A 19,180-nucleotide genomic window follows, 5' to 3' on the forward strand; every position below is an offset into this window, starting at 1 on the left:
TAAGTGACAATTAAGGATACCATTATCTTATAAAATATAGAGGAGATACAAATCTATATTTTGCAATCTCATAATCTAAGATTTGTTATACAAAACTAATCACAAATCCTAAAATCCAATTGAAATCAATTTATAGATATCACATAATTAACAATTTAATAATCTTCTCCACTTGAGCGAACCACAAGCATAGGATTACAAATGCATGGCCCGCTAATATTTTTAACCGTCGATTTACTTGGCTGATGCTTGGACTGTCCGATAATTCTATTGATATAATAATTTGATTATTTTAGTTATACAACTAATAATTTAATTATTTTTAGGCATCATTGGTATGTGTGTCATGAAAAATAATAGCCTAGCAACACCTTTATTACTCTCCGGCATGTACAAGAGAGTAAAAATCGACATTTCCTTCTGACTTATAATAAAGAGATGTAAAAGAGTGTAAAAAATGATATTTCATTTTAACATAAAGCAGACGTTATATGTAGGGTTGTACATCGAGCCAAGTCGAGTCAAGTTGGGCCAAGCTCGGCTTGACTCATCCGTGCTATACTCGAATTCGAGCTCATCCTCAAGCTTAGCATTGAAGCTTGGCTTGTTTGTCAAAGCTTTCAAGTCGATCTCGAGTCGAGGTAGTAATTCGAGCCAAGTTGAGCTTATTCATATGTTAACCCAGCACCTAACTTGACCCAAATTTGCACCTGAGTTGCCGAGTGGGCTGAGACGAGTCAGGTTGGGCGTGGATCAGGGAGAGGAGAATGAGAGAGAGAGAGAGAGAGAGAGAGAGAGAGAGAGAGAGAGCTCAGGCGAGCACGGGATGGTGACCGACGGGTTGTGCCAGGTTGGATAAGGGAAAGAGAGGGAAAAGAGGAAAGAGAGGGTCGAGTAGGGTTTTTTTTTTTTTAATAATTAAGTTATATATAGACTCGAGCCGAGTTGATCTGTACCATGCTCGAATTCGGCTCAATTTCAACTCAAGTTTTCAAAAGTGAGCTTAATTCACCCTAAGTTGGCCCTTCAAGCCGAGTTAATTCGAGTTAAATCAAGTCGAGTTGAGCAAGCTTTTCGAGCTAGCTCGACTCATGTACAATCTAGTTATATTAATAGCTCATTTGGATATCACCAAGTAAATTACTTTCTCTACTTACAATAGTAGATAAGTAATTTCAAATAAGTATGTTTGGTTTATGATTAGTTATAAGTAATATTTTTTTTACTTAAAATTACTTAATCACTTTGATTAATTTTTTAGCCTTTTTACTTTCATAAGTTACTGAAGAGACACTAAAAAGAGTAAAAGTTTATAAGTATATTATTTATAAAATATATTTATTTGTTTAATAAGTATAAACTAAAATAACGTACTTAAGGCATAAGGGCACATTTATGAGGATCCTTACTCTTGCACGGGTGGTAGACTCTTAGGAGTTTCAACACCCGGTCAAGGGTTCGAGTATCCATAGGTGGCGAAATCCCGCTATGGCGTGAGTGTGTGGGGGTGTGTAAAAAAAAAAAGGGCACAATTGAGAGCGTGGATTTGGAACCCCCTGGATTTGAAATCCTTTTATTATATTTGGCACCTTTGATTCAGAATCAACTTTAATCCAAAAGTAGTTATGCATGGTATATTTATAAGGTTTGAATTAATTACTAAATCAACTTTAATATCTCTAATCAGTGAATGTATGTAATGTTTGACACAATGGTTGTAATAAGCCTGCCAAAATATATACTTTGCTCGAAAATGATGAAATTTTAAGTCTCGGATGAGATACAACACAAGATCACATCCGAGTGTTAACCAACTATTTTTAACAATTGATTTATATGGACAATGTGTTTAGACAGCACTAATCATCATATTAAAGTAATTATAATGATAGTGATGCAATTGATAATCTAATTATTTTGGGATATCATTAGTGGGCCATGTGTTTAATTGATTAATAGTCTAGTCAAACATGTGTCATACATGCAACTCTCGAAAAGATTTTAGATGTAATCAATTTGGAACCTTAAGTTATTTCATGGTGCCAAACAACCAGGAGATTTAAAACCCCCTCAAATTCCTTTAAATCCCTCATATCCATAGTACCAAATAGTCCCTTAGGTAGCTTATCTTCGACAATTTTTATCCCATTGCTCCAAATTTTATAAAGAGAATTACATAAAGTAGGATGGGTAAAATTAGAATATTGTTGTTTCTTTAGCCATTCTCTCCCAATTCACTTGTTTTGACTGAGCTATATCCTTTTGTATGATCCAACAAACCAATTCAGCTCTATCACATATGGAACCTGAGGCTTGCGTTGACTTACCACCGGCTATATTGAGATATAATAGACTTATTGCTTGTATTTCTATTATTTTAATTCCAATGTATTGGAACTCTTGGGTTTGAAGAGTCAAATCTTTCGCAATTTAATATTAGTGTGTTTTTGACAGATGGGGCCCACATGTTGAGTAACCCAATAATCAGAACTGTCCATTTTGTGTGGACTATTTTCTATAAACTCTTAAGTTGAATAAATAAACGTGAATGCATGCTTCTTTTAAACATACATATTGCAGATGAATTTAGAATTTTCAAGAGCTAGAGTTCAACTCCAAAAATCAAAGGATAGAATCACCAATTAATAGAAGATGATAAAATAGCTTATTAATAGTATTAAATAGAAAATGGAGGGTTAAAATCAGTGGACGGTCTTAGCAAGTGGGCCACAGTGAACGGAGACACGCGATGAAACTTGAGTCGCGGAGGGAGGGAAAAAGAACGAGAGAGACGCCGAGTAGGAAGAAAAAAGTCGGCGATCTTTTTCAGTTGGACGGATTTTCTTTGGGGACTCAGCTGCCGCGTCGATGCTATCAGCGCTTTCTCTCTCGCGCGCAAGGGACGAAAACTAACCATGGTTAACTGCCAACGCCTAACCATGGTTAATGCCGCCACCTGCGTACGACGATGTGGAGAGAGAGAGAGAGAGGGGGAGGAGGAGGAGAGAGAAATGCAGAGGTCAGAGAGAGAGAGCAGTCCCTAGAAAGGGAAGGTCCTAATGACATGAAATAATGAAAGATGGCAAGGACTAGCCTATATTTCATATTCAAATAAAATTATAATTCTCTCTCTCTCTCTCTCTCTCTCTCTCTCTCTCTCTCTCTTCTTCACCTTCTTCTATTTGTATTGGGTTTTTCGTTTTTGGGTTTTGTCCGTCTGTATTGCATTTGCAGTAAATTACATGGTTTTTGTTTTTTCTTTTCTTTTTTGGAGAAAAGGGGAATTGGGTTTTGTTGGGAAGGGTTGGTGAGTGAAAAATAGAGATGAGTTCTTCTGGGGATGGCCTGAATTTGAAGGGTACGCGTCCTAATGCTAAGGTCTCCGGCAACTCCACTGAGGATACCTTTGCTTGCAGTAATCAAGGTGAGAAGAAAGGAAAAAGAAAAGAAAAGAAAAGAAAAAAAGAAACAGAGAGAGAGAGAGAGAGAGAGAGAGAGAGAGAGAGAGAGAGAGAGAGAGTTTTCTTTGAAAGAAGGGTATCCTTTTGGTCATTCACACACACACTCTCTCTCTCTTGAAACTTGTATGTTGTTCTTATATTATTTTATATTTTGAGTTCTGTTTGCTTTTTTATGAATTTTTGTTTTCCACTATTTGTTTAGTGAGTTTGCATTTATATACGTTTTTTTTTTTTTTTTGAAATTCATGGATTTTTATCTACCACATTAAAAGATCACCTGGGGATTAGACATTTTTGGCTTCTTCTTCTTTTTTTATTTTTTTATTTTTTTATTTTTAAATGGGATTTTTCATTTCTTTGAAAAATAAACAAAAATACCCATTTTCCTGCTTGACACATTCACTCATATATGCTTATGGTACTGTATTTTGTTGTTGTTTTTTCATGAAATGGCATCTTAATGTAGGACACATTTGGGTTATTTTCCTCTTCAAAGACTGAACTAAAATATCCATTTGCCTTCATCCATTGCTTGTATGCATGCATGCATGAATGTGTGGATTTGGCACTGTAGGTGGTGTTGGACACATTTGGGTTATTTCTCCCTTCAAAGACTTAACCAATCCCTTTTTGTTGCATACATGCATGCTTGTGTCATGTATGCATCTATAGTCGTGGCACTGTATTCTTTTTCCTTTTCATACAGTGATGTCCTAATGTAGGGCATTTTGGGTTATTTCTCCCTTGAATGACTGAAGTAAATGCATTTAGCCAGCCTGCATGCATGCATGTGTGTTTGTTTGTTTGTATTGGTATCTTTTGCTTTTTCATACAATGGTGTTCTAATTTAGAATATTTTTGGGTTATTTCTACCTTGGGAAGGGCATTTTGTATGCTCTTTCACAGAGGGTTGCCCTTATTTTAGATCAGTCTGATGGATCTTCTTTTGGAAGGGCCTCTTTTTTCAGTACCAATTTCATCTTCTTATATTTGACAAGATTTATAGCTGTATGAAACTGTTGTAGTTCTCTGATTTCAGATGAAAATGATGATCTATACGTTGAGCTTTGGCACGCGTGTGCCGGCCCCTTTGTTACCGTTCCTCGGGTTGGAGAGAAGGTCTTCTACTTCCCTCAAGGCCACTTGGAACAGGCATGAATCCCCTTTGCTTATAATTTGTTGAAATGAAATGGGCATTTGCAGAATCTTCTTGCGTTTGTTATTTTAATTTTTAAATATTCTGTTCTTTTGAGTCTGTGTTTGGTTTCATGGATTGTGTTTTGATGTAGGTCGAGGCATATACAAACCAAGGTGTTAATCGGCAAATGCCTGTTTGTGATTTGCCTTCTAAGATCCTTTGTGGGGTTGTATGTGTTCAGCTAAAGGTCTCTGTCTCCTGCTCCCTGGTCTCGTAGTTGACAATTTTAATTGGGTTTTACTAAAGGTATTATCCAATGATTGAGGAGAAGTTAACCGGTTCCTTAGCAATGATTGTCCGTTGGTGGAGTTCATTGTCAGCATTGCTTATCCATGGTGAGACCTGCCAGATCAATGGTCTGGATCACTCAAAAGGTGGGCCCCACCTGTGTGGAATACTGGCCAGTGGATGAATAGCCAAGGTTTTTCTGAAGGGGAGTTTATCGTGGCATTTGTCATCCCTGGTGAGACCCACGAGATGAAGATTCTGGATCAATGAAAGGCGGATGCTGCCTGTATGCAATGGCGGCTACTGAAATGCAAGTAGCTCGGGCCGAGCCCGAGCATTGCGCATTTCGTCTTTTGCTAGCATGCCATGACTAATGGTGATTTGGGGTGGCAGTTTGTTTTGCATTGTGACAGTGTTCATTTTTCTTGAACGTGGTTTTGTAGGCTGAGCATGATACAGATGAGGTGTTTGCACAAGTAACATTGCTTCCGGAAGAAAAGGTTGGCTACTCGTTCAAGCCGTGTGCAATCTCTTTAAAATGGGCTAGACCACAGCACTAGACACATATCTAACTCATCAATCTTTAAAAAAAAAGGGGAAGAAAGAAAACTCTAACTTAGCAAGAACTCTCTCTGTGGAGGGGGTAAACCTGTACAAGGTCTGGAACGTTCATGTATTGGCCACTACTAACGAAGGGCGATTCCCTGAAAATGCAGTCAGATGACCTAGCTGCCAGTTGGAAGACTTCTGCATGTTGAATGTCGGCTGTTGGTTGGACTATTTCTAAAACATTCATTTGTGATCCTCAGAAAGTTGTCCAATTAGTGACCGAGATCATCCCATGACTTTTGGACCATGGTATGGTCCGGTGAATGAATGGTCTGGTACAGGTGTGTCACTCTTATGGAGATAAGATTTCGTTACAACTAACTTATACCAGTGAAAACACCACAATTTAATAAGGAGATGGAAAGTTGTATGTATGGCTGAGTGGAATGGTGTTGTGCTGCAACACCAGAGATGCAGGTTCACTTGTTTTGCCTACGAATAAAAGCATTTAATTATGCTATTGCATTGCATCATTGCAGGAAGATGAAACTAGCTTTGAAAAGGAAACTGAAAGATTTCTGCCTCCAAGACCACGTGTCTACACTTTCTGCAAGAAGCTCACTGCTTCTGACACCAGCACACATGGTGGATTTTCCGTTCTGAAGCGACATGCTGATGAATGCCTTCCCGCTTTGGTTAGTTGATTTATTTACCACCTGACCCCATTTCCATTATCTCTGATTTGAATTGAGCTTGTTTGTTTCGACGTACTGGTAAAAATTTCAAGGGAAGTTGGGAATCGTCATCAAAGTTAAACTCAAATGATCCTTTTTGTATTAGACCAAAGAAGTTCAAAGCATTATATCAATGGAATTTGCCTAACATGATTAGGGGTGCAATTCGGGCAGGTTGGGTTGGGTTGAGGGTCAACTCGATCTCAAGAGGACCCAACCGGCAACCCAACCTGACCGAAATTCCAACCTGAAGTCCTCTGTACTTGACCCAACCCAACCCAACCTAACCTGACCCAAATACATGTGATTATTTCCAACCCGACCTAACCTGACCCAAATTTGCTCCAGCAGAACCCAAGCCAAGCCAAATCTAAATCGGGTTAGCATTTTCCAACCCAAACCCAACCCGAGGACCTTGACAAATAAACTAAACCCAACCTGAACTTGGGTTGGATCAGTTAGCCTGAACCCAAGTTGTAACCCTAAACATGATAGCATTTATCTAATCTTGGAATGTCTCACTCTTACTGTAGAATTTTTGCTACTCGTAGGCTTTTATATTTTTGGTGATCTAAGAAATTCAGAGCCATTGAATTGAATTGCAATTATTAGTATATTAAAGTGGAGTAACCAAACTACGATTTACCTTCCGTAACATTAGTATCAAGGCTCCGGGCCAAGGTATTCCATAACGGTTATGGTGGCCGAAATGGCCACCACTGTTACCTTTACAATACGGGTTGTAATGGCTGTTACGGCCCCGTAACGGCCATTAGGATCTCTCTCTCTCTCTCTCTCTACTGAAAAAATCTATATTGGCCCCATTATGGACCATAACAGGGCTGTTTTGGCCTTTACAAGGGGCGTAATGAGCCGTTACAGGAGATATAAAAGGCCATTACATGGGGCTATAACGGCCTTTACAGGTTATTTTTCCATAACGGCCTTTACAACCCTGTAATGCGTAACGGTTGCCACTGTTACCTTTACGGCACACCATGCTCCAGGCTCCACACCTCAATTACATCATTTTCAAGTTGGGCCTGGAAGAAACATAACTAGAATATGAGGGCTACTTCCTCATCATGAATACGGGAATATCATTAACTTTTATCATTTCCTCTTAATTAAACTGAATGCTGGCATCTCTGTTTTCTTGTTCATACCAGTTGATTTGAACTTAGCCAGATAAGATCTATTCATCCGTTTACCTTCTTTGTAGTTAAATCTCTCCTTTGTTGTTGTAGGACATGTCGCAGCAACCTCCAACACAAGAGCTGGTGGCAAAGGACTTGCATGGGGTGGAGTGGCGCTTTCGTCATATCTTCCGTGGTGAGTTTCATGTTACTTCATTACTAAGTATGGTGGAATTTGGACTGTGGGTTCTAAATGTCAGTTCTGGAGTGATTTGTCCGGGAGCCAATTTTCTGTTTGATCTTGACTGGTAATTGAAGTATGGTGGAATTTGGGTCATGGTTCTAAATATGGGTTTTCAAGTGACTCGCATAGGGACCGAAATGGCATAGCTAGTTCTGACTTGATCAGACGTGTGTTTTAGAGGGTGCAAGCAAACTGTTTTGTTGTCCACTGAAACAAGTTCCGTCCAATTTTAACACCGTGATTTGGATTTGTTTTCACTTTAATGCATGGATTCATTCTATCTGCAGACAACTGCATATGCATCTTAGAATTGATTTGTCGTGTTCTTCAAATCCAGTTTATTTATATGCTCATCGGCATGTGATAGGTTTCAACACATACATGCGTGCTCGCATATATGAGAATTTAACATTTAGCATGGTTGAGTCAGCTAAACATAACACCAAACTTGTTATTGATTTCTTGTTTGCTTTTGTGGTGTTGATTATGATTTTCTCCAACCCAAGATTGGGTATAATTTTACCCTTCAAAAAAAAAGATCAGGTTTTATTTACATAGTCATTTCAGTGCTTTTTTTTTTTTTTTTTTTCTTCCTTGTCAAAATATTGTTTACAATAATCTTGATTTTCTATAAACATATTTCATAATGCTAGGTCAGCCAAAGCGGCACTTGCTTACAAGTGGATGGAGTACTTTTGTAAGCTCAAAAAGGCTCGTTGCAGGTGATGCTTTTATTTTCCTCAGGTACTCTCTCTCTCTCTCTCTCTCTCTCTCACACACACACACACACACACACACACACACACATGCACCGAGTAAAAGACAAGGAGGGATGATCGCATGTAACTTATAGTGCCATAGGCCTATTTTATGAGTAGTTGTATTGGATACATGGACAGTCCAATAAAATATCTGGACTGTTCATTCGTTCAGCCAAATTATTTTAACCATGATGGGATTATCATACCCATTCATTTTGCAAGCCATAGATGTTATGGTTAGCCTCACCATGTCCAAAGCTGTCTTTTAGAATAAGAAGCAATCCAAGTGAGGTGCACAATATTGAATACATGGACAGTCCCATAAAAATCTGTACTGTCCATTCATTCGGCCAAATGACCATAACCATCTGGTGGGATTATCATACACATCCATTTTCTAAGCCATAGATCCGATGGTTAGCCCCATAATGTCCGAAGCTATCTTTTAGAATCATAAGCAATTGAAGTTGGGTTGTCAGTATGGATGATTTAAGTTGATTAATTGAGCTCTAATTCTTTGAACAAACTTGACCATAAATTGCATGCTATTAATCTGCTCTTTAGGATTGTCTGACCAGCGTGATCTCGTAACATGGCTTGAAAACAGTAGTTATCTTTACGATACGGGCTGTAACGGCCTTTATGGCCCCCATGACAGGCGTTACGGTCTCCTTTTTTATTGAAAAAAAAAAAACCTGAAAAATCTATATTGGCCTGTAATAGACCGTTACGGCCTTTACGGGGGGCGTAACAGGTTGTTATGGGGGCTGTAACGGCCGTTATGGGTCATTTTTTTATTTTTATTTTTATTTTTTCTGTAACAACCCTGTAACATGTAATGGTTGCCACCATTACCTTTATGTAATGGCCGTTATGGCGCATTATGATTGAGATGGTCTGCATTTCAGACTTTTTATTTATTTAAATTATTAGATTAGAGGGAATTTTCTGCTTCTTATGGCCATTAAAATAGATTCTGTTTTTTATGGATGAAAATTTTCTATTGCAGAGGTGAAAACAGGGAACTCCGTGTTGGCGTTCGTCGTGCCATGAGGCAGCAGAATAACGTATCTGCATCTGTTATATCTAGCCACAGCATGCAACTTGGTGTACTTGCAACTGCATCTCATGCTATTTCTACTGGAACCATGTTCAGTGTCTATTACCGACCAAGGTAAGCAATTAAGGGCTGTAAATGTTATCCTTGTTGCTTATTTCTGTTGGTTTTATTTCCTAGAAACTGCCATTCATTATTGTAAATAAAAATCCAACAAAAGCCAAAAGCTCATCTGCTTATAACAAGGACATGGTTTTGCTAACGTTCCCACCTTTGTGGGGATGTTAGCAACTTCCCCTAACCTTTTGAATGCTGCGTGGGACACCCAATCATCAATCGGGAGGGTTCATTCAATAATACCATTGGGAGCAAGCCATGGTACAAGAATCACACCAATTGGATGATCCTAACCCTTTGGATGGAGCCAATTTGTTAGAATCGTTCATTGTTTAAGAGCTATAGATCACATGGTTAGAATCATTGGACTAAAGTGCTACTCTGGTATCATAAGCCTATCAAATAGATGTTTCAAAATGATGATTGGACCTTTTTTGTTTTTCTGCTCAATCTTGATTGTCCATTTTCTATGCTATTGGTCGGATGTTTGGGATTTATCCGGCTGTGATTTTTGCACCATGGCTTCCCTAGTTGTACAAAAGAGTGGATGGTTCAGATTGATGATTAACATCCTATGTGTCAATTAAAATGAAAGTGAGGACGTTGCTGATGTCCCCATGAAAGGGGGAAAACGTTAGCAAATCCTGTGTTTGTGTTGTTAGTCCTTTATTTTTTGTTTGTTCTCTTCTTTTCTGTTGCTGTTGAATACTGCTACTTTGATCTGTGAATGTCATGGTGTTCTGCGATACATCATCCACACACAAGCATCACTGTTGCACACGTGGTACTTGTATGTGGTGATCAGGACCATTGTTTTGGTGGGGTGCCATGTGGATCAAGGGGATTGGACTCTCACAGCTATTCAGTGTGGCCAGAGAAAGAAATGGCTCAGTTAAAACAGAGGAGAAGTCCACATTCAACAGGAAAACCTTGCAGGTGGATGGTTTGATTTGTTCAGTCACTGATTTTTAGCCTATGCACCATCGACATTGTGGCCTACTACTGTCCTCATCACCACATGGTTGCCACATGTGCATAAGTAACTGCATAGGACTTTTTTGCCCCTGGCAAAATCCACATCCAGCAGGCAAAACCCCTAGCTGGATCGTTTGATTTGTTCTATCACTATGATTTTAGGCATATAACCCATCCACATGGTCAACCACCAGACCAACGGCCTGATCACCCAGCATTCTCCCATTTGCAGTCAGGACAGAATTGCATAGAACTTGTAGTGCAAAACCATAGTTCGGAAAACCCAAAAGCTCAACTCGACTCGATGTTCAGCCAGGTCGAGTTGACTCGAAGACTTGAACCGACTTAACTCGATATTTATTAATTACAAATTCAAAAAAATTAGCAATAGGAGTAGATATATTAACGCAGTTAAGTAATTTAAAATGCAAAACATTGTCATTAATCCGCTTAACAGTGCGCTGGTTATCTTTTCTCTAGCAGAGGTTGTGGGTTCGACTCTCTCCCCATGTACGGTTTATTAATGTTCACACTCTTGACTGGCCAAGTGACTCAGTTCGAGTCACCGTGAGTCGTGTCCTGTCAACTGAGTGGTCGAGTCGACTGGATGAGTCATCCTGAGCCTGGGTCTAGTCAGACCCAGGACCGAGTTTCCCAGTGACTTGGTTCGAAATCTTGCCAGGTCGAGCTGACTCGACCCAGTTTTGAGTCAACCCAGTGAGTTTTAGAACTATGTACACAACATATAGGCATAATAGCATCTTCCTTGGTGTTGTTTTATGCACATCACTGCACAAATTGATCTTGGAAAGTAAAGGGTACTTACTATAACTTTCACACCAGGTTCTAGAAATTGTATTGATAGATTGTTTTCATTTCAGTTGGGACTGTATCTTCTTATTCTTTGCATTAGTTTCATTATATATTTCTTTCCACAGGACAAGTCCTTCAGAATTTATAGTTCCTTACAATCAATACATGGAGTCAGTTAGATATGACTATTCAGTCGGAATGAGGTTTAGGATGAGATTTGAAGGTGAAGAAGGATCGGAACAAAGGTAGGTGAATATATCTTTCCTTGATTTTTAGATGCATCTTGTGTGGCTTTTTTTATGTGCGTGGCCGTGGTTTCTCTTAATAACAACCTCTCATTGTGGCCTGGACAGATTTACAGGAACTATAATTGGTCTTGAAGATGTGGAGCCTGTTAAGTGGCCCGGATCAAACTGGAGACATCTGAAGGTTTGAGATGAAAACCGGTTGTTTTGCTTCTCTCTTTTGCTTGTTCTTTTAATTATTGCTGAAGATGACTTTTCTTCCCTCTTCTTTTTATGTTTTCCCATTTCTTCATGTAAGGTGCAATGGGATGAAACTTCTAACATTCCGTGCCCTGATAGAGTTTCTCCATGGAAAATCGAACCACTTGCAGCTGCCACGTCACTTCTACCCAAAACCAAGAAGGCCCGTGCTAATCAACGGCCATCATCTCCTGAATTACCTGCTCTCGGCAGGGAGGGTCTGTAAATCCTCATTCCTGAAAATGTCTCTTATGAGGCCCCATCATCTATCATTGAGAATTGATCACCACCACTGGTTATATGGAATGACCCCTTTTCTTTAGGCCTTGCGAGTTTTTGTTTTCATTTTTTTTTTTACCCTTTTCACCATTTTCAGGGGCAAAATGCTTGTAAAAATGGTCATAGATAAAGTAAACCTACAGCTGGTTGCAGGTGGTCAGTTCTCATTTGTCGTTAGAGTAATGTTACTTGCAAGTTCTCATCAGAGCACAAGCACCCCACATGTGCCGATGTGGCATACATGTGAGATCCATGCTGTTCATTGGGCAAACCCCGTGGTATGTAGTCTAAAAGGCAGGCCAGTGCACTCATCAGTGGGTCAGAATGTATGCTTAATATGCATCATCATTTATCATTTTTCTGATCATCCATTTCTGTGTACACATCTTGGTCATCTGATGTGCGGACCACCCTGATTTTTTGGTCTAGGGATGGCCTGGATCTCATACACGTGTCACATTTTTATTTATTTTTGGTGTTGGCAGATGGGTGCTTGCTAGTACCAATCTCTGATTGATCTTGTCCTGCAGTTTGATCTATTCTTGTATAGCTTCATACAAATTTCTGATGTTATGTAGTTAAACTGATCTGCTTGGATTGTTTATGTTGTCAAGGTATGCATGAGCCAACACTATATAGAAATCCGGGGGTCTTGCAAGGTCAAGAAATCATGGCCCTTGGACCACCTTCTTCCAATGGCATCGAGCCAGGAATTGCACAGAAGCTACTGCCATCACATTGGGTTCCTCCAGGCAGAGGCCCCTGTTTGGAAAGGAACGGTGAGATCCTTGATTCACAGAGACAGTTGAGGTTAGAGAATTGGCCGGTCCTTCCGAGGCAAGGATCAGCTTACTGGGACCCACATTCAGGTGACATCTCATCCTTTCCTAGTAGAGTCCCAGAGGATTACTGGTTGTCAGCATTCTCCTCTTATGCTAGTGGAGGGGACATCAGATTGGCTGAAAGTCGGTGCGTCCCGGGTGTTGATCCAAGCATTTGCGGTTTTGAGGAATGGAAGGCTCTCAAACCCAATGAATTTGTAGATAGATCAGTGACTCGACCGGTTGAAGGTGGCATGTGTAAGGTCTTTGGCGTTAATCTGATCGAGAGTCTGATGGAACCCATCTCACCGTATTTTGCTGACATTCGGCACCCATGCCGTATGCTTCCGGCAGCATCTCAGTCAGCAGTCTTGGAGTGTGATCAGCTTTCTGAGCCATCGAAGAATACAAAGATGTCTGATTCTAGTGGCTCCGGCAGTGGTCTAGAGAGATCGCGCAAGGCCCAGTTCATCACTACTAGGAGTTGCACCAAGGTAATGTTCAAAGAGGAATTACCTTCTTTTTTTTCAAAGAGAAGTACTTGGTACTCTTGATCCAGACCATCCAAATCATGGGCCCCACTTAGTGAGTCATAACCCAAAAATTGCATTGAATGGATGATCCTAACTTCCCTACCTCAAACCACCAAGTTGATGAAAAATATCCGGGGTCCGAATTCAACATACAAATAGCAATCTGGTTTGGGGCTGGGATTTGGCACCTGTTTGGACTGTGCAAGAGAGGGATTGAAGAGACGATTCGCAGAACACATGCCAACATGGCACGCGTACAAAATCTGGGCCACTCATCAGGTGGGGACCACTGTGAATGTGCCCTGTCCAAAAGTTCAAGCTGGTCCACTCTCGTCAGGCACACTTACAAATTGAATAGGAACTGTCAATTTTTCTCACGTGGATAACCACTCGATGTTTTGACTGACCAGATCTTTTGACCAGCACTTGTTTGTGGTGGGGCCCACCTGATGAATGGTCCATATCTTGCATTCAAATGCCATTTTACCACGTGCCACAAATCACCTATTCAATCTCGTCAAGGGCAAAGTGATCTCCTTATGACACAAGTCATTATAGAAATCCTGCTTCTGCAAGAAAATCAGTCTCTCCATTTGCATCATGAAGAACATGACTGAAATCAGCTTGTGATGAAATTGAAATATCCATCCAATGACCACAAAATCTTCAGTTCTCAAAGCAGAGATCTTTCCTTCAATTTCATTTGAAGCTTATCAGACCCAATAACGTGGGCCTAACAGTCCCTTCGGGTATCTGGTTTTGGACCCTTTATGGCCACTTTTCTGAGAGATATGGTGTGTTCTGCTTTTCAGGTGCATAAGCAGGGCACTGCTCTAGGGAGATCAGTTGATCTCACGAAATTTGACGGGTACGAAGAACTTGTTCTCAAGCTCGATCGGATGTTTGATTTTGAAGGGTCCTTGCTGGACCCCAGCAAGGGTTGGCAGATCATTTATACAGATGACGAAGGGGACATTATGCTGGTCGGAGATTATCCATGGCCGTAAGTAGAAAACTCAACCATGCTTTGCTTTTTTTTTTTTCTGTTGATAAGCAATGGTTTTAAGTTGCATTGCCATTGAGGTTTCCACGTCAACACAGACCATCCAAGCCACTCATTAGGGAGGCCTCTTGTGTAGATGGCCAGCTTAAAGATCAGGCTTGTCCAACTCATGAGATGGGCCCCACATGTTTAAAGAAGTGGAATGTAAAACTAAATAAATAAAGGACCAAATCTCCGTAGTACAAATAAGGACTGCCTGATCAGTGGATCCTTACATTTCTTAGGTCCTTTTATTTTACTAGCCATGTTTTCCCTACTTGTGGGGCCCACCTATTGACTGGACCTTTCCTGGTTTGCGGGCTATCATCAACATGGGCAGACGGACCCAATGAGCTCTTGGAACATTGTATATCTGCGCATCTGCATGGTGGGGCCCGACTGCATGATCTCCCAGCATCTGTTTCATTGACCCATTTCTGCTGGTGTATTGTGTGAAGCAGGGAATTCTGTTCGATGGTGCGGAAGATGTTCATATACCCGCGAGAAGAGGTCGACAAGATCAAGCCAAACTCTCTGAACCCAAAGCTGTGCAAATGCTCAAACGAACTGATGTTTGCGGACACTGCTTCCGAGCCAGAGACTGCGTAAGTGGTGGTGTTCTCCTTCCTGGGGCTACTTGTAAGTCCTTGTCATGTTCATCACCAGTTTTCAGAGCAACTCTATCTTTCTTCATCTGAATTGACAAGTAATGCAGTTAATATTCTGTCCATGCATTTTCTTCGACACCAAAAAAAAAAATGTATACTGACATAAATATATTATTTGAATACAAATATATGTTCTTTTCTTTTCTTTCTCTGTTTTCTGGAAAAGGAAAATTTTCATTGACAATTGACTGAATGCTTCTGTTTTTTTTAGGAGGTTTAAATGATACCGTGCATGTCCCAAAAAAATCTCTTTGATTGGACAATCCTAACCTTTCAATTTGTGGCCTCCAAATGGATGGTCAGGAGTATATAAAGCAACTGTCCTTGTTACTGCTAAAAGGTTCTGAATTTGATTGGCTAGGATCTTCGCATCTGGGAGATTTTCAGGACATGCTCCATCCATTGGTGGCGGGATCGCAGAACCATGGGCCACTTGTACCACTAGTTTCACCACTGGGCTGCACTTGGGGCTGGACCAATGTTTTAAAAACCCGACCGGAACCAGGTTGGACTTGAAAGGGTGTTCTCCCTCATAAATGCCAGAGTGGTATGTTTGAATTACCATGTGTTCAAGCTGTGTTGGGCCCACTGTGATGTATGTGTACCATCCAACCTGCCCATTTTTTGCGACCCTACATCCCAAAACCCAGCCTCATCCATAACTTAAGTGGGCCACGCCACCCAGACACTTCCAAATGGAGTGTGGGGTCCACTGTTGTTTACCTGTCATTCGACCAGGCCACCAGGTGCGCCCCACCAGGATGGAGGGACACTAAAAAACAAGTTGTTACAAAACTAAGGATCTGGATGATTATTAAAATGCATGGTGATTATGGGAAAAGATCACGAAATGCATGGTTTGGATTGCACATACACATCATGGGTTGGTCCACATTCGGAGGTATGTGATCGTCCCCCGTGAATATTCCCAAGAATAGACACTTTCAATGTCTAGTCTACTCTATTTTTCTTATTTATTGGACAACTGTACTTAAAAATCATTCCTTTAGCACTGCAGGTGGGCCAGCATCCAAAGCGTATGGATGGCTAGAGAAACTAGTTTAAGTGGCCCATTTTTTGTACACTGGCCTATCTGAGGAGTGAAATGGCCTAATGGGCCATATTGGCGTGATCACAGGCACAGTTTTCTAATTCAAATGCTGCCAAGGCTGTGGCAATGCAAGTAGGGCTGTGACTTGGGTTCGGGTCGACCCAACCCGAGTTCGGGTCAGGTTCGGTGAATGTCAGGGTCCTCGAGTTGGGTTAGTATTCCAAAATTCCTACCAGATTGGGGTTGAGCAAAGTTGGGTTGGGTTGGAAATAATCACATGTATTTCACTCAGTTGCATTGGTCTTTGTTAGGAAAACTCTGTTCTGAAGTCTCTATTTTTAAAAGACAAATTCACTATATTTCAAAAGATAGGCAAAAGATCTGAATTTTTTTAGAGTAGAAAGTAAATATTTTAGTAGAAGACAGATTGGTTTATATGAGAATTATATTAGAAAAATGGCCTAGTTTCTAGCTAGACTATCTGAACAGTGTGGCCCACTGATGGATGATTGAATGTGTGTGCTTCCTGGGTGCCTAGCAAACCTCATTGAACTATAAGAGGTTACACTTATTTGAGCTACTATGAATATTGGATGTGAGGCTAAAAGAGTATGAATCAAACCGTTCATCAGGTGGGTGCCACTGTTAGCAAATAAAATTACTCCCCAACCATACATTTTTGTCTCATCATAAATAGTCAATGTTGAATGGGAAAGGTCCACCTTTGGACGGCTGTGATAAGAGGAGATCAATTGGAATGAAATTCTCATGTATTTCATTTAGGGAAAAACCCATTGTATAGACAATATACAATCTACTTACGGGCCTGTTTAGGAGTGTGGATTCATCTTGTTGTGTTTGGCACTTTGGATTCAGAATCCCATGTAATCCAAAATTAGCTACGATTAATCATAGTATATTTAAATAGGTTTGAATTTAATTACTAAATCAACTTTAATATCTTTAATTAGTGTACGTATGTAATGGTTGTCGCAATGGTTGTAATAAGCCCGCTGAAATATATACTTTGCCTGAAAATAATGAAATTCCAAGTCTTTAATGGGCCACAAGTACAAGATCACATCTGAGTGACTAATCAATGATTTTTCACCATTGATTTACATGGATAATGTTTCAACAACACATCATTGTATTAAAGTAATTATTGTGATGCAATTGATAATATAATTGTTTTGGGATTTCATAAGTAGGCTATGTGCCCAATAGATTAATAGTCTAATGACACACATTTTACACATGTAACTCTTGAAACCCCCAATTACTTTAGGGTGCCAAACATATCAAGGAATTTGAAATCCCCTCAAACCCTCCCAAATCCATGGTGCCAAGCGGCCCCTAATAGATGACTAATTTATGATTATGCTAAACTTAGAAAAAATCTAGTTGTACTAATACTCTCCCTTAAGTTGGAGGTTAGGGATTAAGAACGCTCAACTTGGAGCTTAAACGTGAAAATAAGTCTTTGTCCAAAGGTTTGGTAAATAAATTTACCAGTTGCAATTTAAACTAAATATAGAGAGGTTAAATAAGTCACATTGAATCGAATATTTTGACGACTCAAATATTCTGACAAACGAAGTGATAGTCAATCTCAATGTGTTTGATATATTCATAAAAATAAGAATATCGCAAAATAAGAAAGTAAGTTATGGATTGCATGCTTGAAGGTTATGAAAAAGGTGAACAAGATTATGAAAAAGATAAATGAGTGAAGTTCGTTCATCACTTGCAGGTGGATGAGTGATAAACAATAATTTTCTTTTTTTCTTTCACCATAAGGGAAATTAACCAAAAAAAAAAAAGTGCAATCTCACCATTAAAACCTTCTTGGAGGCCACAAAAGTTTTGGAACAAATTGATATTTGTTTTTTAATCTTCATTCAAGTTTGTATGACCTAATCAACAAGTTGGATGTCAAATAAAGATTACAGTGGATTTTATGAGCTTTTTAATGGTGGACATTCAATCACTATTGTTTTCCCGAGTCTACCTAAATTTTTTAGGATTAAGCCTTAAAATGATCTAGGAAAATGGATGATCAAATCGGATTTTAAAAAATATACATCATGTGGGGCCCGCAGAGTGAGCGATGGGAGAAGATTTATTATTAAGTTTGAAATTTTGATCCATAAGCAACTCGATAGGATGGAAAATCCTTTACATAGAAAACATACAATCTAACTTAAGAGATAATTAATTTATAATTATGCTAATTAAAAAAATAATAATAAATCCAAGTTGTATAAAGATCTAATAGTTATTACAATGTATTATACATGCTAATAGGCCGGATCATCCACCTGCTGTGCAGCAATGAATGGTCTAGATTATAGATCACCATGCCACATGTCTAAATTATTGCAGAATATAGGAATTTGTGCCTTTTAATCAGATGGGTCTGGGAAATTAGATCGGGACCCATTAAAGTCCGGTCGGATCCATGAGGTATGTATTGACAGCCCACCGCGTCAACGGACTCGGATTTGGCAGTGACCCCTCCAGTACCGAGGTCTCAGTACTAGTTGGTGGTGGGCCCCAACATGATGTATGTATTTTATCCATGCCGTCCATTCATTTTTCCAGCTCATTTTATTACTTGAGTCTAAAAATGAGGCAGATCCAAATCTCAGGTGGACCACACAGAATGAAACAGTGGTGATTGAATGCCCACCATTGGAAATTTCCAGGGCCCACTGTTTTGCCATCCAACCCGTTGATTATATCACACAGACCTGGATGAAAGCAATATACAATTATCAGCTTGATCCAAAACTTTTGTGGCCCTCAAGAAGTTTTTAATGGTGAACGTTCAATCAGCACTGTTTAAAGTGGTGTGGTCCACCTGAGATCTTTATTTTCCTCGTTTTTGTTTCAGAGCCCTAAAATGAGCTTGCCAAAATGATGGACGGCATGGATAAAACAAATACATCATAGTGGGTCCCACATCATCGATGGCTCACTACTGAAATCGAGTACGCCACCACCACCACCACTTGCAATAACAAAA

The 19,180-nt window shown here is 39.8% G+C and overlaps 1 protein-coding gene across 11 annotated transcripts; it reads left to right on the forward strand.

Annotated features, from left to right (window-relative positions):
- The first annotated feature begins 2,992 nt into the window (after nt 1–2,992).
- Nucleotides 2,993–16,530, forward strand: LOC131230365 (auxin response factor 2-like). Of its 11 annotated transcripts, XR_009163991.1 has the most exons (16): nt 2,993–3,424; nt 4,501–4,613; nt 4,751–4,846; nt 5,331–5,387; nt 5,976–6,131; nt 7,418–7,502; nt 8,204–8,294; nt 9,321–9,485; nt 11,399–11,518; nt 11,627–11,702; nt 11,817–11,976; nt 12,652–13,352; nt 14,204–14,394; nt 14,892–15,072; nt 15,463–15,606; nt 16,120–16,530. XR_009163991.1 is itself a non-coding variant. In XM_058226247.1 (15 exons), exons 1-14 carry the CDS (start codon nt 3,325–3,327, stop codon nt 15,040–15,042), a joined length of 2,262 nt encoding a protein of 753 aa, XP_058082230.1. In that variant the 5' UTR covers nt 2,993–3,324; the 3' UTR covers nt 15,043–15,072; nt 16,112–16,530. The 11 variants fall into 11 exon arrangements, 10 of the variants coding, with proteins under 10 accessions (XP_058082230.1, XP_058082231.1, XP_058082229.1 ...); XM_058226247.1 differs by lacking the exon at nt 15,463–15,606 and having other exon boundaries at nt 16,112–16,530; XM_058226248.1 differs by lacking the exon at nt 15,463–15,606.
- The last annotated feature ends 2,650 nt before the right edge of the window (nt 16,531–19,180 follow it).

The sequence above is a fragment of the Magnolia sinica genome, chromosome 17 (genome assembly GCF_029962835.1).
Source record: "Magnolia sinica isolate HGM2019 chromosome 17, MsV1, whole genome shotgun sequence".
In the NCBI taxonomy this organism is placed as follows: Eukaryota; Viridiplantae; Streptophyta; class Magnoliopsida; order Magnoliales; family Magnoliaceae; genus Magnolia; species Magnolia sinica.